General features: G+C 39.1%; 1 protein-coding gene across 1 annotated transcript; it reads right to left on the bottom strand.

Moving 5' to 3' along the window:
• Positions 1-453: 453 nt before the first annotated feature.
• LOC139720915 (oxidative stress-induced growth inhibitor 1-like) lies at positions 454-18,773 on the bottom strand. The gene is made up of 5 exons (XM_071632246.1): positions 18,000-18,773; positions 11,139-11,272; positions 7,371-7,562; positions 1,903-1,991; positions 454-1,547 (listed from the first exon to the last, which is right to left on the bottom strand). Exons 1-5 carry the CDS (start codon positions 18,136-18,138, stop codon positions 539-541), a joined length of 1,563 nt encoding a protein of 520 aa, XP_071488347.1. The 5' UTR covers positions 18,139-18,773; the 3' UTR covers positions 454-538.
• Between the last annotated feature and the right edge of the window lie 735 nt (positions 18,774-19,508).

Raw genomic sequence — 19,508 nt, 5'->3', positions numbered from 1 at the left:
GCCAAACATCGCAACAATCAGGGTCTAACGCAATGCAGCCATGATCTCTGGAATGTTGGGGACTACATGCTACTGGTTTTGTTTGACAAACACAAAACAACAAAATTACATAGCCATAATGACCTTCTCTGCAAAGATAAGTGTGATTATCATGATTGAACTTTAACAGGAATGACAAAGGTAATATCAGTGATTTAGCAATGGCAATAGACTAATACTTTTCTGCTACATATAATTGAAATTCCTTGATCCCATGGATGCCTCTCAAGATTTGTACTTGTTTTCATCTATTCAAGAGAAATTATATTTCTCAGTGAAGTTTACCTATTTGCCACGTTTCAATATTCCAGACCAGAGTAGAAACACAAAGCAGTAGAGTATAAAGGGCTTCAGTCCTCTGTATTACTACACAAAGGATGTCAGACACTTGATATATTTCTATGACCATATAAAAATCTCTACAAAAATATCATCTGCAAGAGAAGTGTTTACCATACAGAGGCACTAGCATATCATCCCACAGAGAGTACCCTCTAGACTATGCTTCATTTGAACAGCATGATCCATCCCAGGGACTTTTTGACAGGTGACTAGCAATAGCCATGGCACCTCCCATGGCGAAGCGGACGAAGGTGTCCCCAACAAGGGGTCCCATGGCATACAAGCCAGGCTCCTGCAACGTTTCCATGGTGTAGGGGTCCACACTGACTGGATTCTGCTTGCAGCTGATGTCCTCTCGCTCCTCTCCAAGGTGGAGGCCATCCTGTGGGAGGAAAGAGAGATCCGGCTTAGCTCCAATCAGTACTGTCACCATGGAGACAGGGATGCGCTGGGTGGAGTCGTCGCCCTCAATGGTGACGAGCAGCTCCTTGCCAAACTCCAGTACCCTGTGCTTGGGGAGGGGAGTGTAGCCTTCCTCCTGGATCTCTCCCCTCATCATCTGGAGCACATGGTGGTACTCAGGGTACACCACCTTGGGCAGCTTGCTCAGCGTGATGGCTGAGTCACGAGGGGACCGGCGAAAGACATGCACCACCGGTATCCCCGCATTCCTCGCCATGATGATGGCATCAGCTGCTGTGAGTCCCGATCCTATCACCAGCACCGGGTAGGAGTTCTGGCTCAGATCCCCTTCTTGGATGGCCGACTCCAAGTACTTCAAGTCATACCGGACGTAACGGAAGTCGTCACCTGGGACATTTAGTCGGTTCGGTTTTCCCAGCATTCCTGTTGCCATGACAACATTTGGGGATAACACAGTAAAGGACTGCTTGCAGCCACACCCGGGATTAACGTTCACACCCTTGATCTCAAAGAGATTCTCTCCTTGGTATTTGCAGCATCTTTGGCAGCGGATCTCTGGCTCACCACTCTCACTGTTAATAACACGGCGACCTTTGAGGCGACGGACTGATACCACCTTGGTGTAGGGCACAAAGTAGTCGACAAGCTTCTTCTTCTTCACATAGGCATCATAATAGTGGGCAACCTCCGACAGCGTGGCTCTGCGATGGCTGGTCTTGGCAGCTGTTTCACTGTGAGTTTCCCTGTCAACGTAACAAAAATGATGGATACATTATTGGGATTGCATCGTCATAAACAGGCACCATAGCAGTGGAATGCAATGTTTCAGACTAACAGCTTGAGCAGCTGACAAGCCTTGACCTAAATTACGATTTTCCTGGCATGAGAACTACATACAAGCCACAGAATTGGCCAGTACGGGAGCCTAACGACTCACGACAAGCCAGCTGACAAGACTCGTATTCAGATACTCTGCTAAATATTTCCAAATTGAGTAGTCATCACAGTGCCAAAGCACAACACCTGCTTGTCTGTCTGTCTGTCTGTCTGTCTGTCTGCCTATCACTGTATCTGTTAATCTATTAATCATTTCCATACCTGTATTCTGCAGCCCATTCCTCAAAGCTCATGTCAGGTAGCTCCATCCATGCCCCAAGGCTCAGAGTCAGCACAGAGTCATCCATTTGCTATGTAAAAAGACAGGAAAAAACACCAACACACATCAAGCTTGCTGCAGACATCAAAACATTACACAAGTGATGCATTTTACGGTGACTTCATTTTCACAAATGTCACAAGTTATTTAATATTTGCAGAATAAACAACACACTACAAGAATGCCTCTAGGCAAACATGCAATGTTTGTGTACAGCACCACTGGTAAATAATGCCTATACCTACGGGTCTGACTGCATGCAGGCAATGTATGACAAAATTAATCAAGTACTTGGGGTGCTAGCATGGCTTTATTAAATATTTCTATTTGCCCACAAGGAGGAATATGTATTTCACAGAGAGAAATTTTTTGGCTACACATCATTGCACAGGATAGTAACAGGTCATAACACACAAGTGTAGTAGTATGAGCACGCGCACTTCACTGAAAATGCATCCTTCATAAATGACAGTTATTGCGGATGATGTCATTTTGCATTACAAAACAGCAAAATGTATGCAGGGATATGCCTATGGTGGAACATAAGATGCAGCACTTGAATTCTCGAATGTGTTTACTGTGTTTTTGTCAAGTGTATGATACAAGCACCCAAAGACCACTGCCACATACGCTGATCTTGAAATACTGAAGGAAAAAATAATAGCAGCATTAATGCATGGTGATACAGGTGTTTTTATTTTATTTCATTTATTCAATCTTTATTGGAAAAGCTAATCTTGAAGAAGGCAAGACATTGCTAACTTTGCTTTCTGAAAAGGGGTAATGTTTATTCCTTGATTCATCGAAGTGGCACATGATCGTTAATTCAACCTCTCATGAACTTGTCCTTCAAATCCCAGTTTGTAATGACATATGTCTGCAGCAGTTGTGAGCTCAAGACAGGTGGAACGACATAAGGCAATTAAGACTGTCCTTAACTTCCTGGTAAGACTAACCGCAGACTGAGAATGAAAACAATCCATTAGTTCCTTTCTTGTCAGCTCTTGAGTGATGCTGGGTACAATGGATATTGTAGAAATGAAAGTAGAGCTCTCTCCAATTAGAACTGGAGTCAACTGACTAACACTGTTGTTGTCACATACAATTTATACTATAGATGGCAATCACCAAATTTTGCAATTGTGACTGCACTGTTCTGGTAAGATTCCCCCCACCACATCACGGATAAAGCAAAAATTGTTAAAGCGAAAGTGATGGGATCCTTAACAGGATACCAGAACCAGATAAGATCTGAGGTGCAGGCAACAGTATGCCTTTATTGCATGGCAAACTTACATCACACACGTTTTCTTTTGTACCGGTATTTCAATTAGAACACCTTGTCTAGGTCACTGTTGTCAACAACAAGAAAAGGAGAGCATGTCGTGTGAATTTAAGCTTACTGAATGCCATACCTGCGGCACTTGCTGCAGAAAGGATAGAGTGGATGCCGATATTAGCCTTGATAATATGATAGTCCAATGTGGTCTCAGTTCCTTTTAAAAAAAATGGTAATTCAATGGGTTTTCTCTCTGTTTGTTCGGTCTTTAAGCATAATGAGCTGCAATGCATTTATGATGCCACTGATAAAATGATTGCTAAGCCAGGCAACTGTCATATATCACTCACCCAGCATTTACATACAAGTACAAGCAAGGAGTTTCAAGTTCCTTGGTACAAGTGCCCCTGGTAACCTTTAATTAAACAGTAGATGTCCTGCCCTAGTTTCCCTTGCAGTTCTTCCTTACGGTCCAAATTATTGTATTTTTTCTCACTGCATTGTATATCATCGCAGCTCACATCCCCACATAAATTTTATTTGTACTATAGAGCGTAGCTGTTATGGTGCTGGTACAGACTTTACACAGGATACCGTAAGAAAAACAGCATTTGATACATGTAACTGGTACTATCATGAAAAGGCAAATAGCTAATAATCTGAGTGATTATTTTGTGGGCTCATAATTTGAAAATACTGTATTTAATCATGACTCAAGGCTACAGCCACAGGATACTCTGCATCTATGTCAAGATTAGATTCAGCTGTCGCTGTACAAACAGCCGGGCCCAGGTATTGCAAGATCATGAATTCCGTATCATACCTTGGCTTTACCTTTGTCATGTGCTACCTTAACATGGCCACAATTGCTGCAGAGGTAGTGTAATATGAACAAGTTTGTATACCAGCTGTGTAAACCTGTTTATGCCACCAACTAATTTTCTGTGGAATGAGGATGTGATGGATAAAAATGCAATTACTGTGATACTTTCTAATCAAGAATGCCAAGCAATTTGCTGAATTTTGTTATTTTCATCACTATATTTAATCTTTGTGTGTCTGTGTGTTGACATGGTAAGGCAACAGCCAAGAATATGTCATGCTTACTTACACACCACAACTCAATGTGGTCTTCTGTAAACTTGATCACAAATTTGACAGGTAAACCCTGCCTGGGCATAAAAATAATCAATCATTATCCTGTGAAACTGCATAAAAGGGTTAGATATCAAGTGGAAGCCTTTTAGTATGTCGACTCAAATTGGAAACAGAAAGCAACAACGTGTAAAAAGTTCATGCCTCACCCACATCTATCCCACCGGCCATCATCTCCCAACATAAATGACAAAGAATCTCAAAAATTCAAGGACTTTTTCATTGATCACTATAAAGGCTGCCTCACCATGGCAAATAAAAAAAGAATACCACCGGTGGTAAGCAGACAAGTGGGTCAGGGTAGCCAATTTGTATACATTAACTTAACCTCAATGCAGCCAAGTACACACTGCAGCATGACTTTGCTGGATAGAAATGAAATGTGCTATTATTCCAATGACCTCCCAAATGATACATGGTCTTGAATACACAAAAATGTCTGCCGCGCGCTAAGGGAAAAAAAAAGTCTTGTTTTCACTAAAAACTGGGGAAAAAGATAATGAAATTCATGCAAGCATGCAAGCACAAACAGAATATGAAGAAAACATGATATGGTGAGAAGGATAAAAAGACAAAAAAGAAAAAGAACTAGAAATGTCGCTTTGGCGACTGGTATGCCTCCGCCATAATGCATGATTTTCCCAATAGGTCTAGATAGTACATGTGGACAATGTGTGATAACATTTTCACAAAATTGGCAAAATATTGAAATAACAAATTTGTCACAAATGTGTTGAATGTTCACCTTCCTTGACCTAGGTTTAATTGGATGAATAGGAGAGCATGTATCTAGGGATTTAAGGACTTTAACTTGACTTTGACCCATTCATACATTTAGGCATTGAGTAATTTTCAAGGTACAGGTGTGGAAAATTGGTGTGAATTTCTGAATTGAATAGTAAATTGTTACCATTTTCATCTGGCCCTTGACCCTAAAATTCATAAGATAATCACTTTCAGGTAGAACATGCATAATATGTATTAAGTTTCAAGATAACTTGAGCCACTTTGGAGATATGGAGGAAAAAGTTAGTTCAGCACTTTCACTTGATTTTTGACCTTTTGACCTTTGAGGCAAAGAAAGAAGAAAAAAAAAATCTTTCCAGAGAATTTCTATTAGGTTACACATGCATACACCAAGTGTAAAAAAAAAATAACCCTGCTGGCATTACATAAATATGAGGGAAATAGTAAAATTTTGAAGTGTTGCACTTGACCTTTGACCCCTGACCTTTGACCCCATGAACCCTACATTCTCTAGATAATCAATTCCAGTCAGTACATGTATATACTATGTTCCATGAAGATACCTTGAACAATTTTCCAAGGTACGGAGAAAAAAAAAAGTTTTAATATTTTTAATTGACCTTTTGACCTTTGACCTCATGACCCAAACTTTCACCAGAGAATTTTAATTGGGTAATACATGTATACACTAAGTTTCAAGAAAATATCTTCAGACATTCAATAGATATGGTGGAAATAGTGAAATTTTATGTATTTGACCCTGACCTTTTGACCTTTGACCTTTGACCTCATGACCCAAACCTTCACCAGAGAATCTTAATTGGGTAATACATGTATACACTAAGTTTCAAGAAAATATCTTCAGGCATTCAATAGATATGATGGAAATAGTGCAATTTTATGTATTTGACCCTGACCTTTTGACCTTCGACCTTTGACCTCATGACCGAAACTTTCACCAGAGAATTTTAATTGGGTAATACATGTATACACTAAGTTTCAAGAAAATATCTTCAGGCATTCAATAGATATGGTAAAAATAGTGAAATTTTATGTATTTGACCTTGACCTTTTGACCTTTGACCTTGAGCATGTGCACCCAAAAGTTGATAGGCACAATTTCACCCCCTAATACACATACATGCCAAGTTACATTAGGATACCTCAACAGGTTTTGATAGTTACCTTGTCCACAAAATTCATTACGGACGGACGGAAGGACGGACGGACGGACGGACGGACGGAAGGACGGACGGACGGACGGACGGACAACCCGAAAACATAATGCCTCCGGCACCACTTCGTGGCGGAGGCATAAAAAGAGGAATATAACCTATGGGGTACATGTATTGCCTTATACAACGGCAATAGAAAGAAAGTGTATAAGGCACTGTTGAAATATCAGTCAAATGCTTTTGATATCCAAATTACACCAGATGAATATTGTGTGTGTGTGTGTGTGTGTGTGTGTGTGTGTGTGTGTGTGTGTGTGTGTGTGTGTGTGTGTGTGTGTGTATGTGTATAAGAGAGACAGCACTAGGTACTTCTGTGAATGTTTCAAAAGTGAATGCTTAGTGATTCACATATCATGCATCCCCTATGGCCTTCAATGGCAGCCATAGAAATATAAGCTAAGTCAAATATGCTGTGATGTCTCTATTTTTATTACTTTGACGACAAAAAATTGTTTGTCATGCCATTAGACACAGTGAAGACTAACACTGCTCATATAATAGAAATCACATTAAATGATATGTGTATTACTTAGCCATATCAGAAGTAGACTGGTCTCGAACACAGTAAGAAAAAAGAATGCTGTCAATGCTGATGATCGCAAGAACTATACAAACCTGCCATTGATGCAGTACATAGTTTTGCTACTTCATGAAATGAATATGAGTACTGTTCCCATCTGAATCACTACACGGAGAACTAGCAAAACATTTTTTGTATGGATTCAAACACTCAATTAAGAGCACTACTAGCTTACAAGAAGAAGAAGAAGAAGAAAACCTGGCAAAGGCAACTTCAGTTTAATTAAATGTCCTCGGGAAATGCAGTATTTTTTCTTGTATCAAAATTTTGTTATAGCCATACAAAAACATTATATACTGTACATATTTATGATAATTTTGGAACCTGAATCTTTATTTCCTTGTAACAATATCCTGTTCATTATAACTGCGTTCGTTATAAAGGAAAAGGAAAAGCACTGTATATGGAACTCACCCACCAGGATCCCCCTGGTCGCCCGCTGCCCAGCACGATGTGGTCGACAGCCTTGGTAGAATCAGGCCTCCATTCCAATCGTGACTTTTCCTCTTCACCGAGGTCAGCCGCAGGATGGAAGAGGGAGTCGAACAGGAGGGCCACAGGGTTGTGTGATCGCCCTTCTAGACCATCACTCAGATACTCCAGATCCTATTGAGAGCATTAATCACATTCAATAATGAGAATCAAAATGGGGTTCTACTTTCCCTGAATGTCACACTCCCATCTACACTATTCATATTCCTTCATAAGTAACAAATTCTACACTTTTCCTACACTAACAACTAACTATTACACCGGTATTTACACTCCTGGATATTACACAAAGGCATAGAGTTGCTTGAAAGCAATTTGGCAAACACCATAAATGGTCCTGGATGTTCATAGTGTCATCAATCTCCATCTGCAGAAGCTTCATTCAAATAACCAATGTCACCATGTCCACAGCATCTTGCTGGCTGAAGTATCAATTGAAATGGATGATGGGCAAATGTATTCCCCTGTACTGATTTGAAATATAGTTTTTTGTTTGTTTTCTATTTGTTTTGTAATCTGCCACTACCACTGCCTTGGAAAAGTTGGAAGATGATGCATCTGTTACCTAGATGATAGTATCTTTTTTTTTATAGTAAAGGAAAATGTAACACACAATAATATCAATTCCCATAAGCAAACATGTGAATTAGTACAGGAGTACTACTGCATTGTATATTGGGTATTCCCAAAGTCAGTCTCTGTCATACTCGCATGTCTACAATTGGTTAACCTGTCAACTAAATGTGACTTCTTTTATCTTTTCTTTAAGCACTGTTAGGACATTGTATGTTCACCCAACTTTGCTTAAACAGAGGAAGTCTTCTTCATTAGTTTGGCATGGCCTACAAAAACATGTCAATAATGTCACATACAACCATCCAATGTGTTGACAGTGTACAGAAGTACTACCATAGTTTTTTTTTTCTTTCTTTTTTGCGGTGATCAAACAAGAAAACAAGTGACAGAACTGAATTTAAATTGCATCAACAGGAACAAATCCTGACTAAATATCCTACTGGTGTTATGCTAAATTCATGGGAAATTGAGGCAGTACCCCAAACCTTTCCATTCTTTCTTAAATGCACTTTGGCAAAATATAATCTCGATAATAAATTGGATCTTAAACGAACAGTTTGCCTTTACTAGTACTGCAATAGGTACAATGTTCAAATTTCAATGTTTAACTGGTGCTGTTCATGGCTCAAGTCCTTGATGCAACTTGATATGAAGTCTTATCAATATGAGCAAATCACACAAGCTAAACTGTACACTTACAGCTGATAAAAAAGCGACTGAGTGACAAGCATAAGTCAAATGCGATAACAGCAAATTATCTGTAATAAGCATTATAGTTGTCAATATCTAAAGGAATTAAGTATTGGTTGAGGTGAAGATTCAGCTTTGAATTTGTTGTGTTATACTTAGAAAACACTTCATGAAATGTTACACAGCATACAATTCTAGGAGGAATTCAAAGTTTATTTGATAAAAATTGGTTTTGAAATGGCTAAGATATCCAAAAAACAAAGTAAAATGAAGCGATCCTAATAAAAGGTGGGCCCCACCTTTTATCATTAACTGCTTTTTGTTTTGGATTATAGAGATATATCTACTAAGCAATTTCAAAACCCATTTTCAACAAACAAACTTTGAATTCCTCATATAATATATGCTCTTTTGTTCATAATCTTGAGACCTGAAACTCCATCTCGACTAAAACGGTACCATCCCTTTAAATACGAAACGTGGAAAGATGCAAGTAAAGTTGTCATCACATCTGGTACAAGCACCATTCATAGGTAATATGTACAATGCATGCCACATGCAGTATGACGTTTGCAGCATGATTGTAAAGGCTCATTGCAGTATATTACAATTTTGTTCTTGAATTTGTCCCTTTGTGCTTAAGAACAGCCACTAGATTGATGACACATTCCAAATGCTGTATTGTATCATATACACTGTATGGAATATAAAGTGTCACTTCAATTTGGAATGCATAACAAAACTTTTCTAGCATAATAGAGCCTCCATAGATGGCAATACTTGATCACTCATCAACAAAAATACAAATGTATATCCTGAACGGGTATCACACATAATATGCAAGCACTGACTCTGTATTGAATTAAGTTTTCTAAAATACATATTACCACAATTTTTTTCTACTAATCAGTATACCTCATTGATTTAAACATTTGCTGTCACAGTCCCTGCCACACCTTTATGCTCTTTTAAAGTTAAGCAAAGAGGCTCTACATATCAAATACACGGTATGTGATATCTTATTTTGCGCTGAGAGTGAAAATTTCATGAGTGCAAGTGTAATTGTTCTGAAAAAAAATCAAACAAAGCAGGAAAGGAAAGTAAATTGGGTTAGCTACAATGATAAAAACATGCCATGTCTGACATTAGCACCCTTACTAAAGTGTACGGTTAAGTCTGAGCACAAGATTTCTCCAAGCAGTTTAGCATTCTCATCCCCTTTTGACAAATTGCAAATACTGGAATCCCTTTTGTAAATATTTGGGTAGAGGTACAAGCCTGTAGCTTTAAGATACCACCTCTGACATTAAGAATGCCACTTTGAGAGGGCCCCAATGGAAGACATTACACAAGTACTGCAGGTCCACTGCTAAAGTGTGCATAAAAGTTTTAGTCAAGGCTCTGAAAGAAGACTAGGCAGACATTACATAAGAAGTGTCTCGAACTTTGCATGATGCAGCACTCTACTTGTATGTCACTTGTTAACATTGCATAAGTAACAACCTTGATACAACTCTTCACATCTGAACTTATGACCTATCTTTTCCACCAATTTTGTGAATAATATGTGACAAATACAGGGAGCTGGGCTACTTTGAATGTTCTTTACAGACAAATGGTGATACATTATGTTTTGCATCATCATCATCATATTAAGTATCAGTTATACAATTTAGCATTATACATGGTAGAGGCTCTTGATAAGTTTGCAATCAAAATGAACCAATGGTAAATTACTGAGATAAAGCTCAAATAAACGATGATAATAATAAGGTCTTATTTATCCAGGGTAGCCTCTTCAGTGTTGCCACTGCTCTACCAGAGGGCCCTGCCATTATTAGTACCCCAGCATTGCCAGGTACCCATTATACATCTGGGTCGAGAGGGCATGTGTGTTGTAGTGGGTAAAAGCATCTTGTCCATGGACGTAAGCACTGGGTGGAAATCGAACTTGGGTGCTCCGATTGGGACTCAGGAGTCTTATCCACTATGTCACAGCGCCCCCACCTTAACAATGAATTATTTTCATTCTACATTATGAATCATCAGCACTGAATGAAAGAATACTGAACCATAATACAGCTTAGATGGTTGTTTCTCAGATTTGATGGGCCAAGAAGAAATTCCAATAAACAAAGAAATAGAACTGAATTTGCACATGGTCTTGTAGAAGGACAGTTAAGAAAGCTATCAAGAATTATATTACAGGAGGCGCTGTTAACATATCTCCAAACACACTGAAGTGCTTTAGCAAGTCTTCCCGGGGCTCATGCACAATGTTATTATGTTTCACCAACAGTCTCTGATAGATACTATCGGAATCATCAAACACCCACTGCGAATAGCAGTGAGTTGAAAGTGTGTTTCACATCACATGACAATTTTTTTTTTCTCTCTTGAGATATTAGTTAATCAAATACTCACCAATTCCAGGATGGACTGGTCTGTCTTCCCTTCAAGCTTGAGTTGTAGCAGAGGATTAGGGTGTGGCTGACCAGTGAAATATGGCCGGTTACCAGACAACAGATAGGACAGGCATATTCCTGATGGTCCGTTACCTGCAATCAGCAAATTTTCCATTAAAAAGCATGATATGATTGCAACTTGTAATTCTGTGTGATTATGCTGACATCACTTTTCCCCCATTCCTTGTTGTTATTGTTGTGATCTTTTTAAGGGGGAAGAAGCAAAAAATGTGGGGGGGGGGGTTGGGGTTAAGCTTATAAATGAAACATAAATCTTTGCTAGAATTGGGTATGTAGCCTTTTCAACGATAACTCTGCCTGAAAGCCTTGCTATGATCACGATACTCAAAAGGAACCTCACACAGACAATTACGTGTGAGTGTAAGAGGGGCGAGGCATCATGGGTAAGACATACAAAGTGTATAAAGTATGTACAAGATTAATACTTTGGGTGGAAATCAGACTCAGGCCAGCAATTACAGTACTTTCAATATGTTCTTCTGAGTATCACATTTTATGAGTCCCTGTTTCAAACAGTACAGATATTATGTTTGTAGTCCTATTCCCAACACATGTTTCGAATCACATTAAGGGCAATTGGGGGCAGGTCAGATGCTAAAATGAGCCTCCTTTTCAATTATAAACTGCCAATAACATCTCACACAAAAACTAAACTGTAAACTTCATGACCTGCTATTAAACAGTACTGCTTGTACACACACACACACACAAACAAAACACACACAAACACATACACACATTCAAAAGTATGCATGCAGGCACAACACACACCTCTGTTTCTTGTGCATGGTTTATGTCAGCTGAATTGCATTCCCAGTATAATTTCACTTTCCATCAAACCCATCAGATGAGAAAAATACACACTCATATTCAAGCTAGACATTGGGATACCAATTGGAACCATGGGTGTTCAAAATGTGATCTGCAATATATACATATGATTACATTTACATAATTCAGCTTTTCTTTCAAGCACACATGAGTAGCTCGATTAGCATGGCTAGAATATGTTTCTATAGTATAAACATTTATACCAATGAATTGTTTGGGTTGTCTGATGGGGTTCTATGATTCATGATTACACTTTAGTACAGCATAAGAATGACTTAGGCCTTGAGAGAGAGATTATACTGCAATTACTAGATGGAATTCAAAGCTGTTGGATAATGTTTTCATGGTGTCACAAATTCATTAGACTCCATCAGATTACCACGCCAAATGTTATTTATACACTGCAATGCCCATAAATTTGACATTCTCTGATTTAGATCATTCCTTATGAGACATGAACATTATAGATAGAGAGATTACACTCTTCTATTTGCAACAATTGTGAGAGATACATTTGTAACTTGTCTATAGATACATTTGTACAGTGCATTAAATCACAGGTTTCTACCCAGCACCTTAAAGATAATAAAAAGTTTTGGTACCTCAAAAGCTTCCCTGAATTTCCTTGTCTTGGTTTGTGTTTCGGGTTAAAGTACGTTGTCTGTGAGAATTACTCGCCCCAAAGTGCTCTCATGTCTTAGTAATCATGCAATAATGGTTTCGTACCAGAGCAGACGCTGTACAGCGTCGATAAATATTGTACGAAACCACTGACTGCGACCAGCAGCGTGCAGCCCATTGTACGCATAGCTAACTGCGACCAGCAGCCCCATACGCAGAGCGTAATGGGGCTTCGCATTGTAGCATTCAGGATCATGACAGAATTAGTATCGCGGGTAAATGTCATCGTAAAATCCAAAAATTTCTTCGATTTGAAGACTTACCAATTAAGTTGAAGTATTGAAAACAGGCTTCGAACAACGTTTGGTTCTGCCAATAGTCCCTTTCTGTTCGAATTGATGACTGAATGTGACTCGGTCGAGAGGACCTTGGGAGAGCTACATACACTGGATACTATGGCCAGCGCATGCGCACACAAACATCTTATCCGTTCATGGATTTGAAATTTGTGCGCATGTGATGTGTTCGCAGGCACTGGCTGTAGTATTCAGTGTACTGTATGTAGCTCTCCTAAGGTCCTGTCGACCGAGTCACATTCAGTCATCATTTCGAACAGAAAGGAACTATAGGCAGAACCAAACGTTGCCCGAAACCTGTTTTCAATACTTCAACTTAATTGGTAAGTCTTCAAATTGAAGAATTTATGAGATTTTAAGTTGACATTTACCCTGCGATACTAAATCTGTCATGATCCTGAATGCTACAATGCGAAGCCCGAATACGCTATGCGTATGGCACTGCTGGTCGCTATGCGTATGGGGCTGCTGGTCGCAGTTCATTGCATGATTACTAAGACATGAGAGCACTTTGGGGCGAGTAAGTCTCACAGTGTTAATTATATGAAAGGTACTTTAACCTGAAACACAAACTTAGACAAGGAAATTCAAGGACACTTTTGAGGTACCAAAACTTTTTATTATCTTTAAGATTATATCGACCAGAGACAATCTCCTGTCTTGTAAGTTGTAGGCCTATAGCACAATATGCCTCATTAATACCATTTGGTGACCATTGCTACAAATGCGAATCACACTGGGTTGGTATCATTGGCATACGTTCTCTTGTGCAGGTATGTGGAAGTACTATTTGACTGTGGAAGCACTCTGCTCTTTGCGATGAACTGAATGAAGTGAGATCTTTTACATTACTTGTGCATTCTAAGTAAGGATTCTTTCACACCTCAGACCTCAATTTAATGTCCTATCTGAGAAACAGGGCTTTCTCCTTCTTTCTACAGGAGACGGCATGCTTCACAGTATGATCTACCTGTTAAAGACAAGTCCTGAATATACATGGGCAAATGTCTATGGGAAATGCAGAAAATCGGCCGATCCTATAAAATAGGTTAGAACATACACAACAGCACTCAGCTAGACCCAATGGCCCAAATTCACAAAGGTGGTACAGTTGAAAGCATGGTATAAACCATGGACAAAGACCATAGTTTTTTATTGGGCCCCAAGTGTCGCATGGCCAATTTCAAGATGAAATCAGTCATTTTGTCGATGAAATGTTCATTTCCTTACGAAATATAACATTTCGTTAGGGTGGGATTTCAGGGAGCACGCGAACGATTTGCGAAGGATGCGAATGGCAAAATCCAGCATTCGTATTTTAGTCTGCAAAAGTACACCAAACGAACGTGAGGGTTCGGAAGCGTCGTCAGTTGTTCGCGAATGTCGTTTTTACTTCAGCGAGAATTTCAAAAAAGTTTGAAATTTTCTGCGAACCTTTTCCGCACACTTAGTCGGAATTTGCTCGTGAATTGTTCTCGAAAGTGTCTTTAAAGCTTTGTCATAGGCGCAAGACCTTCGTAAGACACGCGCGATATTCGCAAAATGTTCGTGAAACCCCAAATAGACTCCGAAACTTTGGAGAATGTCTCGCGTATGTTACGCGAAATCTGCGAAGTTTTTCCGATCATTTTACGACGTAATCGCAAACTGTTCGCGTACCTTTTGAGACATTCTCGCGAACGTTTACCGCACGTTTGGGGGATGTATGACTTATACGTTATCTACAGATAAAAATCGTAGAATACATCTAAACATCAAAGAATTATTAACAACTATAGTAACAAAAGAAATTAAAAACTAGCAAAGAGAAAGAAATGTTTGATATACAAACTGTAATATACCAAAAAAAAATCGCAGAATACACTTGAAATTAATCTCAAGTATGTAAAATTTCATTTGAACTATAGAGATTATGTGTGGGAGGAACTGCTAAAAAATCAAATGCTTTACTAGTGGAGATAGGAAAATGTAGGCAAGCACACGATAGAGAAATGAGAGAAAAAGAAAGGAAAAACAGAGCAAAGAAAAAAAAATCAACTGAAGACAGCTTCCACCTCTCCTTGGGTACATTTTCTCCCATGATTATTGAAAATTTTTCGTTGTTCGCATTTCCGTCGCGTGTTCTTCGTGTACGTAACATGCTGTACTTAAGCAATGATACACACGACATTCGCACATACGTCGTGGAAACTTCGCACAAATTGCGCAAGAATAGTTTTCGGCTTCATTGTCGGAACACATTCGGAGAAAAACTTTTCCGAATGTTGGATTTTGTCATTCGCGTCCTTCGCAAATCGTTCGCGTGCTCCGTGAAATCCCATCCTTAACAAGATGTCATTTGTCATAAGACAAGCGAAGTAATTTACTATTTCATACTGTATATTTTAAATGACTCCTTTTCTGAACAGAAATGTGCCATTCTAGAAGAAATTAAATTTATTTTTGCACTAGAACAAGCATACATGCACATCTGCCCATCTCATTTTCCTTAATATGTTGAATAGATCTTGACTTCCAAACATAATGTCTAAACGTACTGTGGTTTGTCTACTGTCCTCTAGAGCAAGTTATTGCTCATTAACCTGATTACTATATTGATGGATAGCAGCAACTACTTGAGTGTTTGTGGCAGCTTAAAGATAGTATGACAAGCTCACAACTGAAAATCAGTACTGCATTCCTGCTCTAGAACAGCTCATGGTAGCTTGTGACAACTTGTGACGTAGAAATATTATATAGCATGCACATTGAGACAAAAATGTAACTTAATCTGATAGTAGAGGCCCTTTCTCATAACGTACCCAGAGAAGGCCCACGAAATTTGAAGGGGGGGGGGGGGGTGGGAGTAGAATAAAAAAAAATACCATTTCCTAACTGCTAAATTTGTTGGGTTGTGGAGTTTAAACTTGTTCAACAAGGAGCTTATTTCAATGTCAAATGAATCTCTCTGGACTGTAACAGTGGTATTCAAGGCTGAAGGAAGAGGGTAGGGAGCCAGCACCTTTAAGTCCAGGCTACAGCCACATCATCCAGGGGCTGACCCCCACAATAATGCAATTTCACTGTGCCACGGAACACTGGATGTTCCTCTCCACTTCCTGCATGGCCCTTTGCAGCCCTTAACGGCAGCCAGCCAGTTGTGACAGCTAGATGTATTGACGATGGCGTGACATGATGCATCTGGCACCGGTGGTGAACAGGTCAGCCTCAAAATGAACGCTGATACACTGGTCTTGTTATACAGTTGGTGTATAGACGAGAAAGGATGCCATGACACCACATATGACCCCCTTTCCCCCAGCCAAGAGGACAACTAAGGTGAAACTTAATGTATTGCATTAAAGTGAGTACAAGTGCAGGCTAAGTTGTGCACACGCCCACACTGTCATCTTGAGAAGATCTAAACTGTAGTACAGCTCTCTTGCAGCATGACCCTTACTTAATATGTTGTTTCATGTAACAAACAATGAGTTTTCACTTTCAAAATCATATTTGATCTGCTCTTATTTTGAATTTTCCTTTTTATGGTTTTATTAGGCAGCTACTATTTGTATGCACCATTATTGCAGACATGTCAGTAAATCAATTTGTTGTACATTTAAGACACTGTTTACCATGTGGTATTCAATCTAAAAATTGCCCAACAATACTGACTGTACAATAATGATGTTTAAATAGTTGAAAAAGAATGAAAAGAGCACTCTTTACAGTATGTTGGGAAAATTATGCTATCACTTTAAAGATATCTAGGGACAAAATCACAATGCTTCTTAAGTTTCTCCACTCTCAAGTACAATTCATTAAACACTTCTGTGTGCAGATAGTGTTGTAAAATAAAAATTGTACCCAGTAAGTTGATACATGACATGTATGATAATCCAGACACTCACATTTCATCCTTTCTTTAGAGCATTTGTAATCATAATTTTTTCCTGAATATTTAGTACCCGGTACTTAATTTATACCATATCACAGATACTGGGAGCACACAGGACCTTGCAGCTCAGATTTCTTTACTGGAAACATTGGTCCATATTTAGTTAAAGGTAAATTCCACAATGAAAAAGTCTGAGATATTGGATTCCATTCTCATCTTCATACAATGAGTAAATAGAAATACAGCACATGCATGTACAGTTGTAGGTACTGCTTCAACAGTTAACAAATACAATTTGCCAAGTGTGTGGACATTAAAATAACACAAAAACAAAACATGATTGCATCATATTTTCCTACTATTATAAATTGACTTGCCAAGACTAAATATTAAAAGAAGAAACTGCCACACAGCAGGAAAATACTGTTGCTTTCCTTATAAGTTCCATATTCATGCAAGAGAGCACCCCTTCCCCTTATCAAGGGACTAAAATATTATCAAAATTACATTGCATCGGAACAACACTTAATTAAATACAAAGTCTGACATCAATTTCAAGTACAGTGTACTTAATCAAGGAATGAAATAGTATACAATATGTCATCGATCAAACAGTACCAACTAATGTACATTATGATTACTTACTCAATAGGTATCAAAACCATACAAAATAAAAAAGAGAGATGATGTTCTCACAAACATAAATCCATCAATCCAAAAAATGCAAAGTTGATATCATAAATAGTGTCAATCCATACAAATCATCTCAAGCCATTAAGGCTTTAGTGTTTATCCCATGCTTAACTGTTTCCTGCTCAGTCTATAAAGCTCTGTCTATCCATGCTTCAACTTTCCCTGTGAGATGGCAAATCTATGACTAGATTCTGAAACAAAAACAAATAAAAAATATTAATCTTATAATATACCACCTTAAACTCAAGGAGAGCGACTTAATTAAAGTATTTCAGCAAGTTATCATCAATTACATCACACCTGAAGGAAATCACCTCTAGTCTTAAGTTAAAACAACAGAACATGAACCAAGTCAATCAGACACTGAAGACAAAACTTATTTTTGTTGAATACTAGTAATTCACACATCTTCTCATCTTACCTATGATAAGCACGGGTGTGTAGTAGGGTTCCTTCAGTGCGTGGTTCTCCCGCGTCCTCCCAGATTGGTTTCCACAGCCTTCCCAGTGGGAATCAAAGTCACAGTCGCTGTAGCAAGGGGAGTGGTCCTCTGAAGCCATCTAATTAATCGCAACGGCAGGCAGGGTAAAAGTCTTGCCTCAACAGGGCAGTGAGGAAATCATACTTCCAATGACTTTCAGCTCCTTGGCACTTTGTGAATACAATTTTACATGCACGAGATTTGGTTTCACTAAGTTTCAATTTGATGACAGCTAGGGCAGTCGTTGTACAGGGAAAATGAGATGAATACAAAATCAGACGCTTTGGAGGTGAGGAGTCAAGGCTTTGTCAAAGAGGCAATCATGCATGCATAATATTTTTACGAAGACTAATATCCCACTGATAGTAAGTATCATCCACCATGTAAGTGAAGATCTCCTGTGATAGAGCTGTGGGTCAATCGATGCAGAGGTTGCCTTAGTTTCACTCCTCTGAATGCGACTCAGCCCCACGCTCAAATCTATCTGGGAGGGCAGTGTTCACAATGTCGTCGTGCCTTTCCCCTCTGCTCTCCCCTGCACACACCCTTGGACTTGGAGGATGGCCTCAGTGGGATGACAAGCGACAGAGCTCTCAGCACAGCCTTCACCTAGGCCGAGGCAGCCTCCTTCTGGATGCAACAGACAGCGGAGGGTTGCACGCGCAGACTGAGTCAAGAGCTGGAGCAATCATTTTGCACCCACACAGAACTGCACCTCAGAAATGAAAAGGATCTGGAAGAAGAAAAAAAATGACACACACACTATAAATATTTCGTAGTGTGACAATGGACTGTTCATTCAGTGGATGGATGAGCCGTACAGTGACAACTACAAATAGCTCTGCACTCCTGCACCGTCAATTGACCAATCACAAAGAGGCCGTGCACCCTGATCATGAATAATTCATGAGCACAAATTCTGCTGACTCACAGCACAATCCAGGCATTGGGTAAACACTCCAATTTGTATACAGAATTGAAGAATGCCTCACAATTCTTGCCAAAAATAGAAGAGACAACGACAAATATGAAGTAGTGTTGCATGGAAAGACATCATCCAGCTGGTGATGGGTCAAATATTATAATATTCCTTAAAAAATCCATCACAAAATGACAATGAATTTAAACTTGTGATACTGATACAGCACACACACTACCCATCAAACCATGTGTCACATTAAAGCAGCCACGCAGGCAGTGTGGACTGAATCCTGCTAAGATAAACTTCAGTTTATACAACTGTAAATATGTAAATACGCTGTACCTATAGATATTAATTACTATTATCATTATTTCGGTTTTATTTCCACAGGGTAGTCTCATCAAATCCTGCAGATCCTGCTCTTTCAGAGAGCCCTGTCATTAATAGAAATACATAAACATTCATTGTAACTCACAATGACATTCAATATAACATATAGTAGGGTTCTCCAGAGATTAAATGGACTT

The sequence above is a fragment of the Diadema antillarum genome, unplaced genomic scaffold (genome assembly GCF_040938485.1).
Source record: "Diadema antillarum isolate AM-2024a unplaced genomic scaffold, OU_Dant_1.0 scf00000012, whole genome shotgun sequence".
NCBI lineage: Eukaryota > Metazoa > Echinodermata > Echinoidea > Diadematoida > Diadematidae > Diadema > Diadema antillarum.
This window is presented reverse-complemented; position numbering and strand designations above follow the sequence as displayed.